Source organism: Echinococcus granulosus (assembly GCF_000524195.1).
Source record: "Echinococcus granulosus chromosome Unknown EG_S00038, whole genome shotgun sequence".
Taxonomy (NCBI): domain Eukaryota; kingdom Metazoa; phylum Platyhelminthes; class Cestoda; order Cyclophyllidea; family Taeniidae; genus Echinococcus; species Echinococcus granulosus.
This window is the reverse complement of record NW_020170418.1, coordinates 636,679-654,230: the sequence shown is the minus strand read 5'-3', so window position 1 is coordinate 654,230 and position 17,552 is coordinate 636,679. Positions and strand designations below refer to the sequence as shown.

Below are 17,552 nucleotides of genomic sequence, written 5' to 3'. Positions count from 1 at the left end.
CGATAAAACGTAGAAACGCGTCTATTAAAAATGAAGCAAAAGAAAGCCGTTAATCAAAAGGGTGAGTTAATGGACAGCGATGCAATATTTGTGGGATGCATCCAATTCACAGAAATGGCCAGACTAAGCACAAAAGGCTAGTGGTACGAATAGTAATGGCCAGCCTCACTCATGCGAAGGACCATATCTGGCTGCGCGCACCCAACGTCGGACAAGGAATTTTGGATTTTTTGGATTCTTAACCTTACAAAAGCAAAAAAGACTGGACTGCATATAGAAAGCAGGCGGTCAGGTCATCGATGAACTTTCCAGGAGCCTCCAAGGTCATGTTTGACTAGTACCTCGAAGTGGAGTTTGGTCATAAGACAAAAGCCAGTAGAAATGGAAAGCCTCGTGTATAAAAGTAGCAAGTTGTAACAGATCAATAGAGCAAACACAATGCAAAAGGTCACTTCTGCCTGGCTATTGCGGCAAGGCTACGAAGATATTCGATCACCTGCGAGACAGAGGGATCGGAGAAGGGCAGTTTGCGACAGCGGAGGGTGAATTGCACCGTGCGCCACCGTTTCTTCACCTCCTGTGCGCTGAGGGACTGCAGTACGTCTGGGGTCAGTGGACGCAGTAGACACCACTCAGACAGAATTCGGGTCACCTCATCGCCCCCACCACCTCCAGTTGCAGCGGCCGTGACCATAAACTCCCCCAACAAAAAGTCGCTCTCCACTGGCTCAGCGGCCTCGCCATGACCCTCTGACTTCCGAATATCGAAGATGGTGGGCTGAAGCACACGTATGGGTATAAACAAAAACTGCACGGAATCGCATATTTCGCGCATTTACTGACCAGTCCTGTAATGCGATTTGGTGGTTACTTAACCTCGATTTTCATGTGCAAGGCAGTATCTCGTGCTGACAACTGCACGAGCATGGGCCGATTCAATGGCACAGAACAGACCGCTTATATGAGAAAAAAGTATCCAGTTTCCATTCAATGCAATGTATAAATTAATAAGAACGAGAAATGAACTAATACGTAAAATAAATTAGCTTCCAGATTTACTAGTCAATTAAAAAAGATAACTCCTACCTTACAAGCTATAACTTTTACAAAAGAAAAAGAATGGTTTTTTAGTAGGAATGATAAAACATACAAGGCTAAGGCTTTAATTTATACATTCTTATGTGAAAATGAGTATTACATAATGGTTTGGCAGCAAAAAGTCAGTTACAAGTGAAATATTTATCTGGCAGAAGTTATTTAAAAGGTATATGCCTCAGATACGTGTCTTTAGTACAGAAGTTTGCAGGGACTTTTTGACAAAATGTAATTGAAGCAATTATCTACATAAAACTGACCAGAGTCAAGTAACGTGACAGGTGACTTATGGAGAGGTAAATGCAAAGGCGTCAAGTCCAGGAGTAAGATGACACGCAGATTATGAAATGCACGTATACACATATGAGGTAAAGGAGTGATACCGAGGTAATGGTGGTGTCGAATGTAAGATCAGCCTGTTCACCAGGTAGAAGAACCGAGCTGTCGAGATCAAAGATGATGGCTGTGGCGTTTAAGTCAACCGCCTCACCGCCGCCATTATCAGTGGACCCGATCTCTGACCACTCGGAAGGACGAATGGACTTGGGAAGACGCAAACGCTGCCACAGCACCTGGCGCGCCCACGAGTCGAAGTTGACGCCCTGCAGAGAGAGCAGCTCCTTCAACGCACCTCTTAGCATCACCAGGACTTCCTCTCGACGGTGATAGGCCACCACCGCATCGCGAACATCCGAACCATAGACCAGACAAGACTTATTCAGCAAGAGATCCACGAGCGCCGAGGAGCTGTAGAGGCAGATGGGAATAACAGTGTGCAATAACACTAAACAGCATCTATTTGGGCAATCGTACTGCACTGAACAGGTTATGCAAAACAAAGTTGAACAATGGAATGGTAAAGAAGGGTATTTGTTTGGAGGCGCCAGTTTAAGAACACCAACTGTTGACAAGAAGCTATTAGTTCTATTGAAAGACGGGAATGTGACCAATAAGGCGGGCCTAGGTATTTTGGCATCAAATGCATGAATTTTGCACTGATTACACAAAAAAAGCACTTCACGATAATAATATCGCTGTTTGTGCAATGACGTGAATGGATAGGCTATGTGGAAGGGAGATTAAGTAACCTCAGTAGAATCAAAAATGTGGCAACAGAGGGCGAATCCCAATCAAGGCAACGAAGTAAACTCGCTTATTGTCTTAATAAATTAAAGATGAAATATTTAGAATAAAACACCGTGGTATCCATGTTTGTGGAAACACGGGAAAAAAATCCTCAGAAGTTTATTTTGAGCCACATTCCTATGCCCGTATCAGCCTACGCCCATTTAACTGTTTGGCACGATAACGTTATGAAACATCAGTGAAGATTCTAATCAAACGGAAGCAGAGCCGTAACTGGAGGACGATGAGGTTGGTAATAAATTGGGGAAAAGGGGAGGAACTGCATCAGTCATATGCGCGACTGAAATGAGACATTGGCAACACTGATGAGTGGCATATGATAGATGGGATGCGCTTACGATGCAGCTCGGGTGAGAATGTCAGGCCAGAAGCGAGTGATACAGTAGCGGTGCAGACAGGCCTCGACAGCTAATTTCTGACGACACAGTTCGGCTTCTTCCAGGGCTCTTTTGATGCACTGAGAGACACGGCGGCCCATCTGCATCGAAGAGCGCGTCGAGGAGGCTGTGCTTCCGTCAGCGAGCAAGGCGGAGGAAGATGAGCGCGAATGCGCCGCACTACTACTGGTGTCCTCGTTGGTTCCCCAGCCGCTAATTAGACGCACTGCCATCTTTAAGAACATCAACTTTATTGAACCGTCTTCAAAACGCGAGAAAGTCTCTGCCAACAGAAACATGAAGTTTAGAGTAAGCCGGCAGCCATGTATTTTTAAGAACATTACATACTACAATAATGGTGTACGAATCCTCAGAATATCGAAAGCTATGGGCAAGTACCGAAAGCATCAAGGCACAATAACGCAACATCAACTATTCTATTCGGTGTAATCTAGTAATCAGGTAAGTAAGGAAAAATGCTTAAGAGGAACTTTAAAGTGTAACTTAATTAACAGCAAAAATAATGGAGAACATGCGATACCTCCAAGAAACATGAGAAGTTTCATTCTGTTTTTCACAGGAAGTAAGTGTTGGTAAGCACGCAGTAGACAGGAACGAATGATGCGTTTACAGGCTAGCGCCTCCTCCCAGACCTCTGGAGATGCACGCTGGACTGGAAGAGTGTGGTGGAAGAATTTGGTGGCGACGGGTAAAGTTGAGGGGACAACCTTAAGAGGCATCAATCTCAACAGCCCATTCTTCTGCAGGCTCTTGAGACTATTGGACACAACTGCGATGCGAATATTATCTGATAGATTCCACTACAAAAGAATAAAAGTACACTTAATATATCCTTAAAAATGAGCACGTAAGAAAGAAAGGCGATGCGCCTTCTGACCCAACAGTGACGCACAAGCAAGGTGAGGCAGATATGGAAGTGGAAAAGATAGATGGAAAAGTGACTGTCCGAACTGAAGTGCCATCATTTTCAATTGTTATGGTTAGCGATTCCTTAATCAAAAAAGTTTGTTTCAACAGTAGGCGGGGCAGGTTAGAATTGTGGAATAAACACATCGGAATATGTCACGCAAGTGGTCGCACTGAATTTATTGCTCCCCAACGTCATAAATTGAAGTACAAACCCGTAATTGCTTACCTTCATAAAGTCATCCAACTTAAGCCACTTATACACATTCGAGTAGTCAATTTCTTTCTCTAAAGGGAGGTGTAAAACCCGATTACTGGATGTTAGGGCAACATTTGTGGCTATAGGCGGATGGGCTTACCGAAATAAACAAAGCCAGACGCGCTGCAGAGTGGATGGAACGGAAGACGATGCTTCTTCAGAAGTAAGTCTTGGGAACCAGGGGACTGTGGGAGTGAGTACAAAGTAGCATTTCATTTAAATTATAAGTCAGGTAAATTGGTAGGGACAAAACTCACGTCCTCGGTACTTGGCGCAGCTAGGCTTTGATTAGACAATGCATCTCGTGTGGGCCTAAAGTTGTAGCGCTGGAGAAACTCTAGAAGGGCGCACATCTAGAAAATAATGTGAATACAGGTGCATGAAGAACTCATCTCAGATATTCGCGGATTGTTAACTTTTCATAAGACTAATTTGCTTTAAACGCTTGCAACTGCCGATCTTTAGGTGTCAACTATAGAATGTGGAAAAAGGTACATTTTAACAAAGAAACAATCTTGACATGGCTTCAAAAAGGAGAAAAAGGCGTTTAGTCATACTTTCAAGGTATTCAATGTTAAATGCTAGACAGAGAAACAGCGTTTGTACACAGTATATGAAAGGCAGGTAATAGCGTTAAGTTGTCTTGCATAATTTAACCCTTACGGAGGATTTGTGATGAAACAAAATTTATTTGCCCATACAAGTACTGACCATTGTTTGACATCGACCGGCATTATAGCAAGGCCTTATCAATTAATTAATATGCCTCTTAAATAAGAGTCCGGTATATCAAGACGTGTGAATAACTGACAAGCAAGATCACAGGGGTAGTTTATACATTTACTCAGTCGTAAATACCATCCAGCCATGACAAATGAAATTTCTTTAGTGTGCATGCTTTTGAAGAAGAGCTGTATTTATTTGTTCAAAACACGAAACCCAACTTTTAGGTAAATCAGCTGCCTAAATCCGACTACACATCGGTGGGTTTCCCCTACTTTGATAAGACCGTCAGTGATCTGCCGGCGTTTTTAGCAAAATTTTTACGTAAAAGTTGATGGTTGCGACAAAATTTTCATTACAAATTGTTGAATACAACAAAGTACAGTAGTAATGCGAATGTTTCAGTGTGAGAACATGCTCAAAGGAGAAACAGCCATCTCTACACCAAGAGGAAGTTTATACAAAGCCATTATCTATTGGTAAAGAATGAATCCGGTGACGGAGAGTTAGACGAGTAAAACGCTTTGATATTCGAAGATAACTTAGTGCTATATACCTTTTTGTGCAGATATAGATTCCACTTAACTAAAGTCATCAATTCATGCGATACTCAAAAAGGTCTGTTTGAACATTGCCAACCCACCCTGGGAGCCTGATCCATATCCTCGTAGCAACCGATACAGTCGAGAAGAAAATACAGCTGCTCGTAGTCGTATGGGGAGGTTGTCGCAAAGTTACGCTTAAGGAAGGTAACAAGGGTCTCCTCCCTGAAGTCGCTGCCAGGAAAAGCGAATTGTAGAAGGGCCTTGTGGACATCCGAAGCACGACCCAACTTTGCTTCAGAATACTCTCTGGGTAAAGAGAAGCAAAAGTCATTCTCCACCTTAAAACAGTACACATCTAATTCAAGAGAATCAGCCACTTATTCCACTGTTACAGGTCACAATAAGCACCACAATTAAAACAAATATAGACTTTAATGTGGATGATCTGAAGGTTAACACCACACACTGCTCTTCTACTAAAGTATCTTTTTCATAACTTATCAAAATCGCCTAAAAGGTTCTCTTTTAAATAATCGGTAAATCGCTAATGAAACAAGAGATCTCAGGCGAGCGAAACTCACTAAAATTGTCGTAAATTAAGGAAATTGATCTTATCGCCTGTCTTTGACGCATCAAAATACCATAGACCAAGCATACAACACTCAGTGAAAGAATTTTCAGTTTACACCTGACGGATGTCTTAAAAAAAATTTAAGATTAGTTTATGAACGAAGAATATATATAAAATAAGCTAGCTATTAAAAAGAAGTGGATTGACGATAATACAATTCGTTAGGTTGGGTAATTACCGGTGTGTTCAAGTGGCAGTAGAGGAGGCAGAAAACGATATTTACTAACCTAAAACTCTTCAGATCATCGACCGCTCCAGAGGCACTAAGCTTCTGCGAGAAAGATGTCTGAAGAAGAATCTCCAGGTGTTTAAGCAGAGCCTGTCGGACATCCTGATGAAAATCTTCGCAAAATTCAACTATCTGACTGATGGGAGGCAAGGGTCTCGAGTCGCCAGTGCTACTGTCAAGCGAGAGCGGATTGGTGACGGAAAATGGGCGACAGAGGTGAGGCAAAATATCCAGCAAATGGCCAAGCACAACGTCTGGACGAGGATCACGGCGGCTTAGGCGCAACTGTTAAAACGTACTGAAAGTGCTAAATTACTGCAAGCGTACTATTAGGATAAAACACAAAGGATCGCACACTAATACTGTGGGAGAAATGACTTTAGCTCATTTTATGTATCGCAATTCGTGAGTACTTTTCCAAGGGCATAAGTATCTTCTATAAGTTGAGCGTTAAATGACCATGTTTCGCCTCGAAAAACCACTGAAAACGTTAACATCTATGTCAAGAAAAACACTCACTCCATAGATACGCAAAGCAGCGTCCCACTTGGCGTTCATAAAAAGGCCTTGAGCCATTTCGATCATTTGTTGTGAGGCTTCAATGGGAAGGTAGGCAGCTGCCTTGAACATCATTGAAGCGATGACCTAAGTTAGGTGTCAAAATAACCTTTTGCTACGTACACACACACAGTGTCAGCTGACAGAGTAAAAGATGTTTTCAAGTGAAAAATAAATTGGAGAAACGGACCTGAATCCTGTTTGCCGCTCGAGGGTTAGCCGCAACGATTTGGCGCAGCTGAGATCCGCTTGTGGAGAAGGGCAAGTTGACGGCAAGGCCAAAAGCCAGAGGCAGGTCGAGACGCGGGGCACAGAAGAGACGACCTAGAGCGTGGCTCATCCACTGATTGACGTGCTCACGCAAGACGGCAAACAAGTGCTCCATCAAGTCCCTTCGTGCGTTCACAACTGACATCTCAACAGTGGGATCCTCTTGGACGCTGCTCTCAGCGACTCTCTTAAACATATTTAAAACTTCAAGATACTTATTAAATTCAAGTACTCATTAAAACCTGGTGGTATAGGGTGTTGACCAAAATATTCCCAACTTATTTTAATAGTTCTTTTATGTCTATACGCGGGTGGCAGCGGATTTCAAATTTGGGATCAGGTCCCAAAATAGTAATTTTGTTGTAAATCATTTGTCAAATCCTTAGGAAGAAGGATAAATTTTTTGATAAAATCTATGCAATAACCATTTTCTACTTTTAAGCATCCTGTTTTGAGAAATAAAGATTTATCGGGCTGTGATTAAATAGTAGGCGTGAGGTGAGAAAAAATAATGCAAACTCTACCAGGGAACCGTCGTAGACTTCTTCAAAGCAGAGCGACGTCAGTGCCCCGACCATGGGAAGTGAGACAGAGATCACCAGATCCAACTTGGTTGCATATTCTACTGCAAGACGCAAACCTTCCGAGATCAAAACTGTAATGGTCTCCGCGTCGCCTGAATGACAAAAGGGTACTCTTAGAAGAGTCAAACTTATCATACTATTAATCTTAAAATAAAGTTTGGACAAGCACAGGCGCATCTCAGACACTGTGTGATGTACACATTACTTGGAGTCTCAGCTGTTATAAACCTTATCATCGCAGCTGCGAGACCAGAAGAAAATACAATGCCACACACAGCACTAAAAGATGAAATTTACGAGCGGTGTTCTCACCACTTTTTTCCATATATTGGACCATTTGCAAAAGCCATTGCAGTGGCTCAGAAGACAAAGCCTGCGCTGTTTCTAGACTCACGTCTTGGCGCACTTCTTCCCCGTCAAAAAGAGAAAATTGCCATTTCTCAAATGGGCCCTGTAAAAGTGTCGTTTTCTATAACAAAAATTTCAACCATTAACGTAGCAGATTAACATTTGCGAAATAAATTAGACATCAATCCGGGGAGTTAGGAGGCTGGAGTGGTTGAAAGTTCGAAAAAAGTTTTCGTCAAATGTTAGAAAATCTTCGAACCTCATTCATTCAAGACTGAAAGCGACGACTACAATTACCCGAAAATGTGATTTTCCAATCATAGTGCTGGGCTGGAGGACTTCGTAACACTGGAAATGTATACACACAGGTACCCTCTCTAAAGGAGAGGCCAGATCCTAGTTAATCGTGAACTAAATAATGCTATCGGAGTACAGTGTAAATAATACATGAGATTTGGCAAAACTCCTAACGGTGGACGCTAAGTTTTGCATATATTTACAGGCAGAACGATGGGGTGTACCACGGTAAACTACTTTATAAATAAATTACTATGCAAGAAAAACGTCTAATCATTGGCGTTACAAACATCACTGTAGTGGAGAAGCAGGGCTTATTTATTCACAAGTTTCTCTCTGTTAACATACTTCTTTAATTGCGTATTAACACTCCAAAAATGTTTTTCCACCCTAAAAATGGGCATGAAATTATTTTTTAGGCCTAACAGCAAATTAGCCCGTCGGGGTGAAGATCGGAAAGTGGAACACTTGGAAATTGGAACAGGAAAAGTCACATGAAACCCCAATAGATTAATATGAAGCTTAACGAAATCGTTGAAATTTCAATCCAAATTGATGAGAAATAAGACCATCTGGAATAGGCGCGTTAGTGTAACAACAAGCAGGAGGTGTCCTCTGACCGATAAGACATTTTTTCTACAAGACACCTCACCAAACGACGGACAAATGAAGTAATGGGCAGCATATTCTCGGATTCCGCCATTGGGTTGATTTAGGCAGAAACGTGGTACTACAGCGTCCCTGCCATAGTAAGAACGGTCGTATTTTTGGGACACACCTAAGGGCATTGTGACACATAAAATCTCAGCTCTGACAGTTTCTGATCATATGGGAATGCATTGAAATACATTTTAACTGTTAACTACCAGTCATTGAGTACTATACATCTGACCTGGGTAACACGCTGCTGGGTAGTTGAGTTGAGGGACCCATTAAAGCTCTACCTGTCTGCTCCATATCCTCGCGCCCCCCCCGAAACTCGGATTTTTTTTGCCATAGATGTACATTTACCATTAAAGCAGTTCCATTTTGAACATACGATCTGAAGGACATTCCTTGATCAGAGACAACACGCACATAAAAAACTATAGTTCCCTTTTGAAAGTAGCACTTAATCAAAACGAGGAAGATATTGTAAAGATGCTACCAATACTAGCTTGAGTTTCACCTAAGAAACGAATGGATCTTTTCCAGGTAGCAGCTTAAGATTGCATCCGAAACTTACAGAAAACCGCTGTGAAATTTTGGAGAAAGTGGTGGTTACACACGACAGCAAGATGAGAACACATCTGTGTTTGGAAGATATTACTCCTGAAAAAGAAACAACGCAAAGGCGTTTACTAAAACAAATCAAAATCTCCTATCTCTGGTATGTTCGTTTAAAATTTGAAGATAGTCGTAGTATTTATCTCACAAACGTTCCAATTCTATTTGGCAAGCAATGGCACAAGACCTGCATCTATGATGTTGGAATATGAATGCTCCCACAGACAAGGACATGCTCTAAAAAAGAGCTGCACGGAAAATTTGTATCATAATTTGTTTGTAACACAATACTAGTGAAAAATTAAGAGGGTTAAATGAATTGCATATGATACCAAAAACCCCAACAGTGGATACACGATGATAAGTAATCAAAGTGCCAAATCGTACATATAAAAATCATGATTTTCTAACTGTTCACACTAAAAATTACCCTAAAATTATTCAACCTTCCCATGCTATTGCATGTTATTTGATACATCAGCACCAGACATTTCCCAACTTCCAAAAAATTACCTCTACTGAATGCACTCTCGAGTAGATCACGTACACACTCCAGCAAAAAGGCCACTTGGTCAAACTGCGACCTGACCGCCAATTCGGCAATGAACGGCATGAGTTTCCCGGCGACGAATCGATGTGCTATTCGAGGATTGACCACATCCCCTTCGGACTTCATCTTCAGGCGTTCAAGGAGTTGCTTCATCACCATGACAACAGTCTCAGAGGGCTTATCGGTTAGCCATGCCTCAACAAAAAGAACATCCACATCCGCTTCCTCCAATTTTCCCACCTGCTCTGTTCGTGTCCACTGCAGGAGGAGGTTGAAGAGCGCAACGTTTTGGGAGTCAAAGGGACCACCACTGGGGGAGTGCTTGAAGGCAAATGGCAGGATTGTCTCGTCAGACCTGCCTGGTATGGGAAGGTGGTGTAGGATGAAAACATCGCCGTCGCCTTTGCACACCTCCAAATGCCTCAGGATTTTCTGTCCCACTTGAACATATCTAAGCCAATGTGCTGCTTCTTTTCCAACGGTTGAGTGAGGACCGCAGAGTCTAGTGGCCTCCAGAGCGGTGCATGCAAACACCTCGAGGTACAAGGGAGCCTACAAAAATGGATATAAAGCACAATTTCACTTTCCATATAGACGCGATCACCGTACAACAATATCTCAACTTACTTTCGCAGAATCCGAGAGATGTGAACGATGTACCCCAGCAAATTATAATAAAAAACTAACTTGGAATTTATTGAATCATCCATAGGTTAGACGCTAATTACCGCCTGATAAGTTGCATGAGGGATAAAAGAAACGGTTAATCATGGGAGTTTTGCTATTTCAAAGATTCATTATCTACATTTGATTCTATCATATTGAGATGATTTGCAGTCCAAACAATTTAAATCACTACACGAAACAAATAAACGATATTATGTTAATACGAGAGTTCTTCTGGTTGATTTCTTCATTGACATTAACGATCAAGTTAAAACAGTGATCATAAAGCTACGGTTTTAACCATCGAAAAAAAGACCTAAAATAGTACCATCACATAATACAAAATTCCTACAAAATTTCGTTGAATTCATAAAAAGGCCAGTAAAAGACTCCACAAACTCGACATACACACTCAAAACTGCAACGGGTTACGTCCCATAGCGCCGCCAGATCGTGGAGGACCTCGGTGAACAAAGTCTCCACGAAACTCTGACCACCCGTTCGCCCGAGGGTAAGCACCTCCTCAAACACTATGGAGAGAAGATAGTGAACACGCTGGTGAACGTCATGGAGGTGATCGGTGGGACGGAGGAGTGTTTGGTGGAGAGCGAGGCGTAGGTGGATGAGAGCCAGTGTGTGGGAGGCAGTGATAGTGGAGTCGGTGGAGTATTCGCTCGGCGCTGCAAGAAGTCGCGCCACCTGAAGTGCGTCCGCCAACACTTCTTGGCGGGTGCGAGGAGAACGTGACACAGGTAGACTCGAACACGGAGCAGGCATCCACGGCGGTGACGCATGCAACAACAGGCCAAACAGGCTGCGAGCCAGACCGAAGCCGGGGCGCATGTCCAGTTCAACCCCATACCTGATCACGTGGATACAGCAGTACTATCATCTCACACCGATAAAATTACTGCCAATAAGTAGTAGTAGCTTATACAGAATTCTATGTGCAGTTTTGAACAATGGAAGGCATTGGCGGCGCCAATTCATAGTCGATATGAGTATCTGTAACTCTCTAATAGTGATAAAAGAGGACATGGTAGCAATGAGTGCACTCGCCTTAAAAGAATGCTGGTGGCCTTTGCTCTATTAGACCGACGTAAAAGTCCCCGTATGGCTGCGTGCACACTTTCAAACCGACCCAGAATGCAGTCAGCAAGAACGGAGTCCACAAATACGTGGAGCTGAGCTGGCCAAGGCATCGGAGTGACTTTCGCCAGAAATTGGGCAATCTGGGTGTAGGCATAGGGAAAATAATGAATCTCAAAACTGCAATCATGACACGACTTTAAGTCGAATGGCATGCAAACTCTCTCAATACTTGTTGTTTGTTCGAAGAGAGTTTAGTGAATAACGTTGAGCTTAAGGCCCATAAAACCTCATTGAAAAAAATAGGGATTGTGTATCCATCCACCTTGCATCGATAGTCCAGTGATGTGATCCACGAAGCAACCAAACAAGTACGGTGAATCAAATCAGCTGTGGTGATCGATTCAGTTGGAGTCAATTGCTTCCCATCAACCGTGAACGTTGCAGTGGTCTGGGACAATTTATTCGAATTGAACGCAGTCAAAAGGTCGAAACAGTAGTCACAGTAGACACTGTCAGCATGCAGACCCCTTTCCTATCAACGCAATAAGTGCGTTTAAAGAACTGGTTTTTGTCTAAAATCAAGATACGCTACTAACGCGTAAGAAAATAAAAGCCAACAGTTGGGAGTATTAATATCTATCGTGAAGCGTATAGATAAACAACTTCGTATTGCGATTCAGTAGAGATTAACAATTCAAATCCCGATCATATAATAATAATCGGAAATAGGAAATTGGCTGTCCGAGGGGTGGCAGACAAACCAACCAACCATTTTAACTACTTATGGGATTTAGGATATATGAAGAAATAACTCTAAAATTAGCACTTTACATCAAGGAAAATGCGCATATATTGGGAAAAACAGAATTAAAATCTAACTAAGAGGGTGGTAAGCTATAGCTTCAGGTTAGTACCATTGGATGGCTATACCACAACCAAATCGCCAGGTAAATACACCAAACAGTACCTCGCTACTGTTTTAAGCTCACTATGTATAAACTACTAATAATACTGTGAAACAAGTTTGAGGGAGTTTTTGAGAGATGAAAAGGGAAAGAAATCCAATGCTGACCCTTATGAAATTGGCCACTCGGTCCACCAGAGACGTGTTTTTATCAGAATCACTATGTGAAGTAACAGCAACATCCATAAGCTTAAATGCAACCGATTTCGCATCCATAGTCCCGCAGCTGTCCAGATCCAGCTTAAAGTTGTACCTAAAGAAGAGTGAGTCGGGTTGTCAAGCTGGATTGTTCGTTTAGAGACACAACTCCTTGGCCTGACAATAAAATTATAAGGAAACGTTTTCTTAATTAGCATATGTAATTCCCGGAACTTTTCATCAATTGAATTTATAAGGTATTACTATACAATCTCGTCAATAAAATGCAGAAAAATATAGAGTAATTGTGGTAGAGTACCGTTCAAACAAAAAGAACAATGAGTGACGCGTTTGCCAAGCTGTAGAAATTACCTCAGTGAATGATTAGCACGGTGGTCTAGGGATATAAAGAAAATCACTGATTGATTTCTTTATTTTGTTAACCTATGATTTCTGAAGAGACCAAATGTAGATGCTCAGACATACTTATCAAGAAGGTCCTTGATGGTGATCAGATCAAACAAAAGACAACGAACGTCGTAGAAAGGATCCACCTCTGCACTCCGACTATAAAGACCGGAGATAAGAAAGTCCACCTCTTCTTGCGATGTCACTTCATCTTGACAAGATGCTGGTTTGACCTTGCTCAGCAGCCCCTCCGCCCAGGTAATGGCAGTCTCCGGCCAATCAAAATAATGATGGCCACCAGAACTCTTGATAGAACCTTCAAGCCGCTTTACGCGGTTCACCAACCACTTAGATAAGAGTGGCTAGGATAGGAGAGAGGTAAACCAGTCTATCATTCATAGGATGTGATTCAAATTTGTAAACTCATCCAAATACCGAGTGAAAGCTAATAACTCAACTTTGAGAACAAAGGGAGATCTTTAAGTAGAAAATGAAGCAATAAATTCAAAACAAGAAATAAAGTCCACTCACCAAAGCAGAAGGACAGTTGGACACCAGTGCCGGAACCAACTCTGTACCTAACCAGACATGCAATGCATTCTCCGTCTCCACCAAAAGCCCCTCAATTTCGGGATTTTCGCAACCAGATGAGAGTGGCTTAAGTGAGAGGATGGAGAGGAAGGCATTAACCGAATGCAAAGTCAAGTCCGACGTTAAATCCGTCTGAAAGCCAAGAGGAAATACCATTTAAGGTATTTTAACAATCAAAGTGAAAATTCGCGAACCTATTATCATTCACAGAAACTGAACGGCTTGAGTGTGCTGGTTTCAGTCAACATACACTTCAAACAGCGCTAACTACGCATTTGCGTCGACCGTGGCACACTATGATATACGAATATTCTAAAAAAAACCAGGCACATAATTACACCTATGAACTAATTCTTCTAAATAAGTTCCAAAAATTACGTTTTGATCTAATTAATAAATAATCACCCACAAAAAAACAAAATATTAAAATGTGTACCGAATGAGAAGATATAAAAACTTGGTAAGATCTCTAAGAAATCCCAGTAGCCAAATACTAAAATCTAAGCAATGAATGAAATTATTTTTGCCTTACCTTAAACATTTGCCAAATCATAAAGCCATCACTGTATTCCTCCCACTTGATGAAGCATTCAACAAACTCTGCCGTAATTTTAGATGAAGTAAACTTCTTCCATGAAATATAACTGAAAAAAAAAACTAATGCATAGTAGAAAACGTTATAGCACAAAAAATGTAAACAAAAACCTGTGATACACACCTAAGATCTCGATACTTTCGTAGCTTGCGAAATGCTTCCAAGCGTTTTAGTGCAGTCGAAACGGTCTATCACAGATAGGAATTACAAAATGCAATATCAAACCTCTCGTGCTTCTGCATGCTGTGGCAACTGAAAAAAAAAACGAAGATAGATCGAATTAGATGCATTCCAAAAGACAAATATTATAATGAACACACCTTATTAAAAACTCTTTCCAAGAGATGGGGCTGTTTACCCAGGCACGGTATAACGCCACTTATCGTCAATTGGACAATTGCTTTTGACGATTCCAACACCTTAAACGAGAAACTTTAACCTCAGGTATCTTTCAACTGGTAGGGGAGATAGTAAAAAAGGAGTAAAATCGGATAATGGCTAGATATAACGAATTCCTACGGTGCCATCGTAAAAATAAAATGCAACCATTGAAATTAATGCGAGCGATTTGAAACAGTTTGACGACGAAACTATGCAAGGAGAGCACATAACAGAATAACTTCCTAGAAATATTCAAAGATGGCTTCACAAATTTAACGGGAAATGCGGCCGGACGCACCGTAAAATCATCAAGAAGCTTGATAGCTCGTTCACAGATTGAGTCACAGTCGGAAATCACCATATTAGTTGTCGCAGCATCAAGAGGGACACTAATTTTCTCTGCGTTTGCCACCAGAGTTTCAAGACAGGCCAAAAACTCAAACTGCGATATGAGCTGAAAGAAGAAATGCGTCTCACAGACAGTAATGCAAGACAGGTTTCGCAAATTGAATAAATATTAAGGACTCACGAGGGTACTTAGATTGTGTCGCATTGCAAATTGTCTAGCTTCAGCAAACCTCTTCTCCTGCACCAAGACTTTCAAACTTTAGTTGTTATTCAACTAATAAAAGGCAAGAGTACATACTGGTCTGCCAGGTCCGTTATCAAGAAGGTGGAAACTTTAAGATGTATGCCCTCCTGTTCTACCAGAATTGGTTCAGAACTCAAATGATTTCGAGAAAACATCGACGAGAACTGTGTCGTGAGTGGCATGGAAATACGCAGCTTCCGTCTACGGTAAAGACGAAGTCAAACCGTAAAATGTCACGATCGCTGATGAAAAATTAATTAATAGAAGCGGCTGCGATGATTAAGCAGTTTGTATCTTACGCGGGATAAGTCCGCACCTCAAAGGAGAGACCATCCGAACTCATATGAAGGGTATACAAATCGAATGACATAGACCTTCCGTCTTCCTTTTCCAGTTTAATTGCGAAGTCAATAACGCTGGAAATGTCACATAACACCCCGCAACAAACGCGCGCAATCGCATTAAAGATAAGCATTTGGTGCTGTGATTACAACCATTACAACATTAATTGCAAACCTGACGCGTAAGTACGGCGAAGTAACCTGATCCGATGTACTCGTACTTAACAAAGAGCAAAGAATGTTCCACCAGATGCATAAAGCACAACAAATCCTGCTCCAAGTACATATTTGTCATTGAGTTCTCAAATGTAGCTACTTTCATAAGTGGTTCCTAGGATTATGTTAAATCGCATTAAATAAAACTTACTAACGAAACTGTAACAGCTATTTGAGGTCGTTTCGTAGCACACAACAATGCCAGTGGTGATGCGCTTTCTCTCAGGACCGAGTGCCGCAGTTTAGTTGCAAAAAAGTCGACATCTTTGTTTAAAACAGCATTGTGAAAAGACTGTCTTGTAATGTTCGACAAAATGATCAGCCTAGAATCGGCCGTATAAATCATTACGTCAGCGGCGCCTACAGTAGGTATTAAGCACAAATTAGTGAATACCATCAGCCCAAGATTTAGCCTTGACGTCTACAATATTCGCCAAAGTCATCTACTGCATGAGAATAAAGTGGAACCTTACCGGAAGCTGCAGCAATTCAGTTGTTTCAGGTAAAAAAACCTCTAGTTTGTCCTCATTGCTCTCTATGAACACAGCATTCAACTCAGATAACTCGTAGACCCTAAAAATTCCTTCTTCTATTTAAATAAGTGTAAGCATTCTACTTTAGGGACTTACTGAGATAGTTTTGCAACAAAATTTCATTGTTCCGATGAAAAACCCAGAAATTGTGACTATCAGCAAGGTAGTATACATCACCCAAATTTCCTGCGAAAACTTTTCTGTCAGTGGCAGAGCCCTAAAATATCAGTTTTTTCCTGCAGAATCAGTACCTCCTTTAGGCGTTTCAGATCAAATAAATCACATCGTTGATACCACTTCCCACCGTCCGGTGAATCAGCTAATGAAACCATTCTAAGAGAAAAACCCGAGTACATAAAGAAACAAATTGTACGATTTGGAAGCATAAAACTAACTGTGCTATAAAAGACATGGTCCTTACATAAAAAGCGCTCAACAGTGGCAAAAAACGAGCAAAATATTCTGATGCTGCACCTATGGCAAGAGCCAATTAGTTCGTATTAATTTAAGAATAATGGGGTGGTAGTAACTTCAGAACACAGCCACCAAGTTAGAAGAGGAGACATTTATCTGAACATAAGGGAATGCACTTGAAGGTGAAATGTCTAAATTGCAAACAAGAGTGCTAGCCAACATTCAACTAAGCGAAGCTAGGAAGAACGCGGCCCTCAAACACCGCAGACCCAAAGTTGAGAACAGATAAGAATATAACGCCTATTTTTGAACAATAAAATGGAACTCTAGTGATGAGACCGTTAAGTTATGTACTTCAATATTCACTAAACATAAGCAAAAACCACAAAACCTGAGGCATTTAAAACTCGCAAACTAAATCTATTCCTGCTGATCGAGATAGATAAACAAAGATGGCAAAAGTAATGATAAAATGTGATTTGGTCTAATACTAGACCTTGGCAAGATAACATCGGATCTAAGCAGCAGTTTTTAGTTCTTAATATTTGGCCATTAAATGTTGCGAAATAGGCTCTTGAAAATAAATTATTTATAAAGTAAATCGCAGCTTTACATTCATAGATACATACTATTCCAACTAGCTCTACACGTAGGCATTTGTATCCTTTAGATCTATCAGGTTGTATCTACTCTTGAATGGATGGTTCCTGCAGCATATTCCCTTTATCACCTCCCTGGCCTTCATACCCTTTGTACGAATAGACTGATTTGATTAAAACATGTTTACTGTTTAGAGTGAACGAGAATCAGTACAGG

The 17,552-nt window shown here is 41.4% G+C and overlaps 1 protein-coding gene across 1 annotated transcript; it reads right to left on the bottom strand. All coding sequences in view use genetic code 11, as the record gives it.

Annotated features, from left to right (window-relative positions):
* Positions 1-448: 448 nt before the first annotated feature.
* On the bottom strand, positions 449-15,575 carry EGR_05337 (hypothetical protein; the record flags this gene model as incomplete). Its single annotated transcript, XM_024494586.1, has 23 exons — positions 449-778; positions 1,479-1,842; positions 2,580-2,901; positions 3,160-3,439; positions 3,775-3,833; positions 3,905-3,989; positions 4,062-4,157; positions 5,171-5,378; positions 5,931-6,217; positions 6,452-6,577; positions 6,681-6,947; positions 7,285-7,436; positions 9,769-10,357; positions 10,880-11,333; positions 11,609-11,703; positions 11,886-12,095; positions 12,636-12,780; positions 13,152-13,435; positions 13,605-13,796; positions 14,939-15,094; positions 15,170-15,245; positions 15,287-15,433; positions 15,532-15,575. The coding sequence occupies 23 exons, from the start codon at positions 15,573-15,575 to the stop codon at positions 449-451; spliced, it is 4,968 nt and encodes a 1,655-aa protein (XP_024351057.1).
* Positions 15,576-17,552: the final 1,977 nt, after the last annotated feature.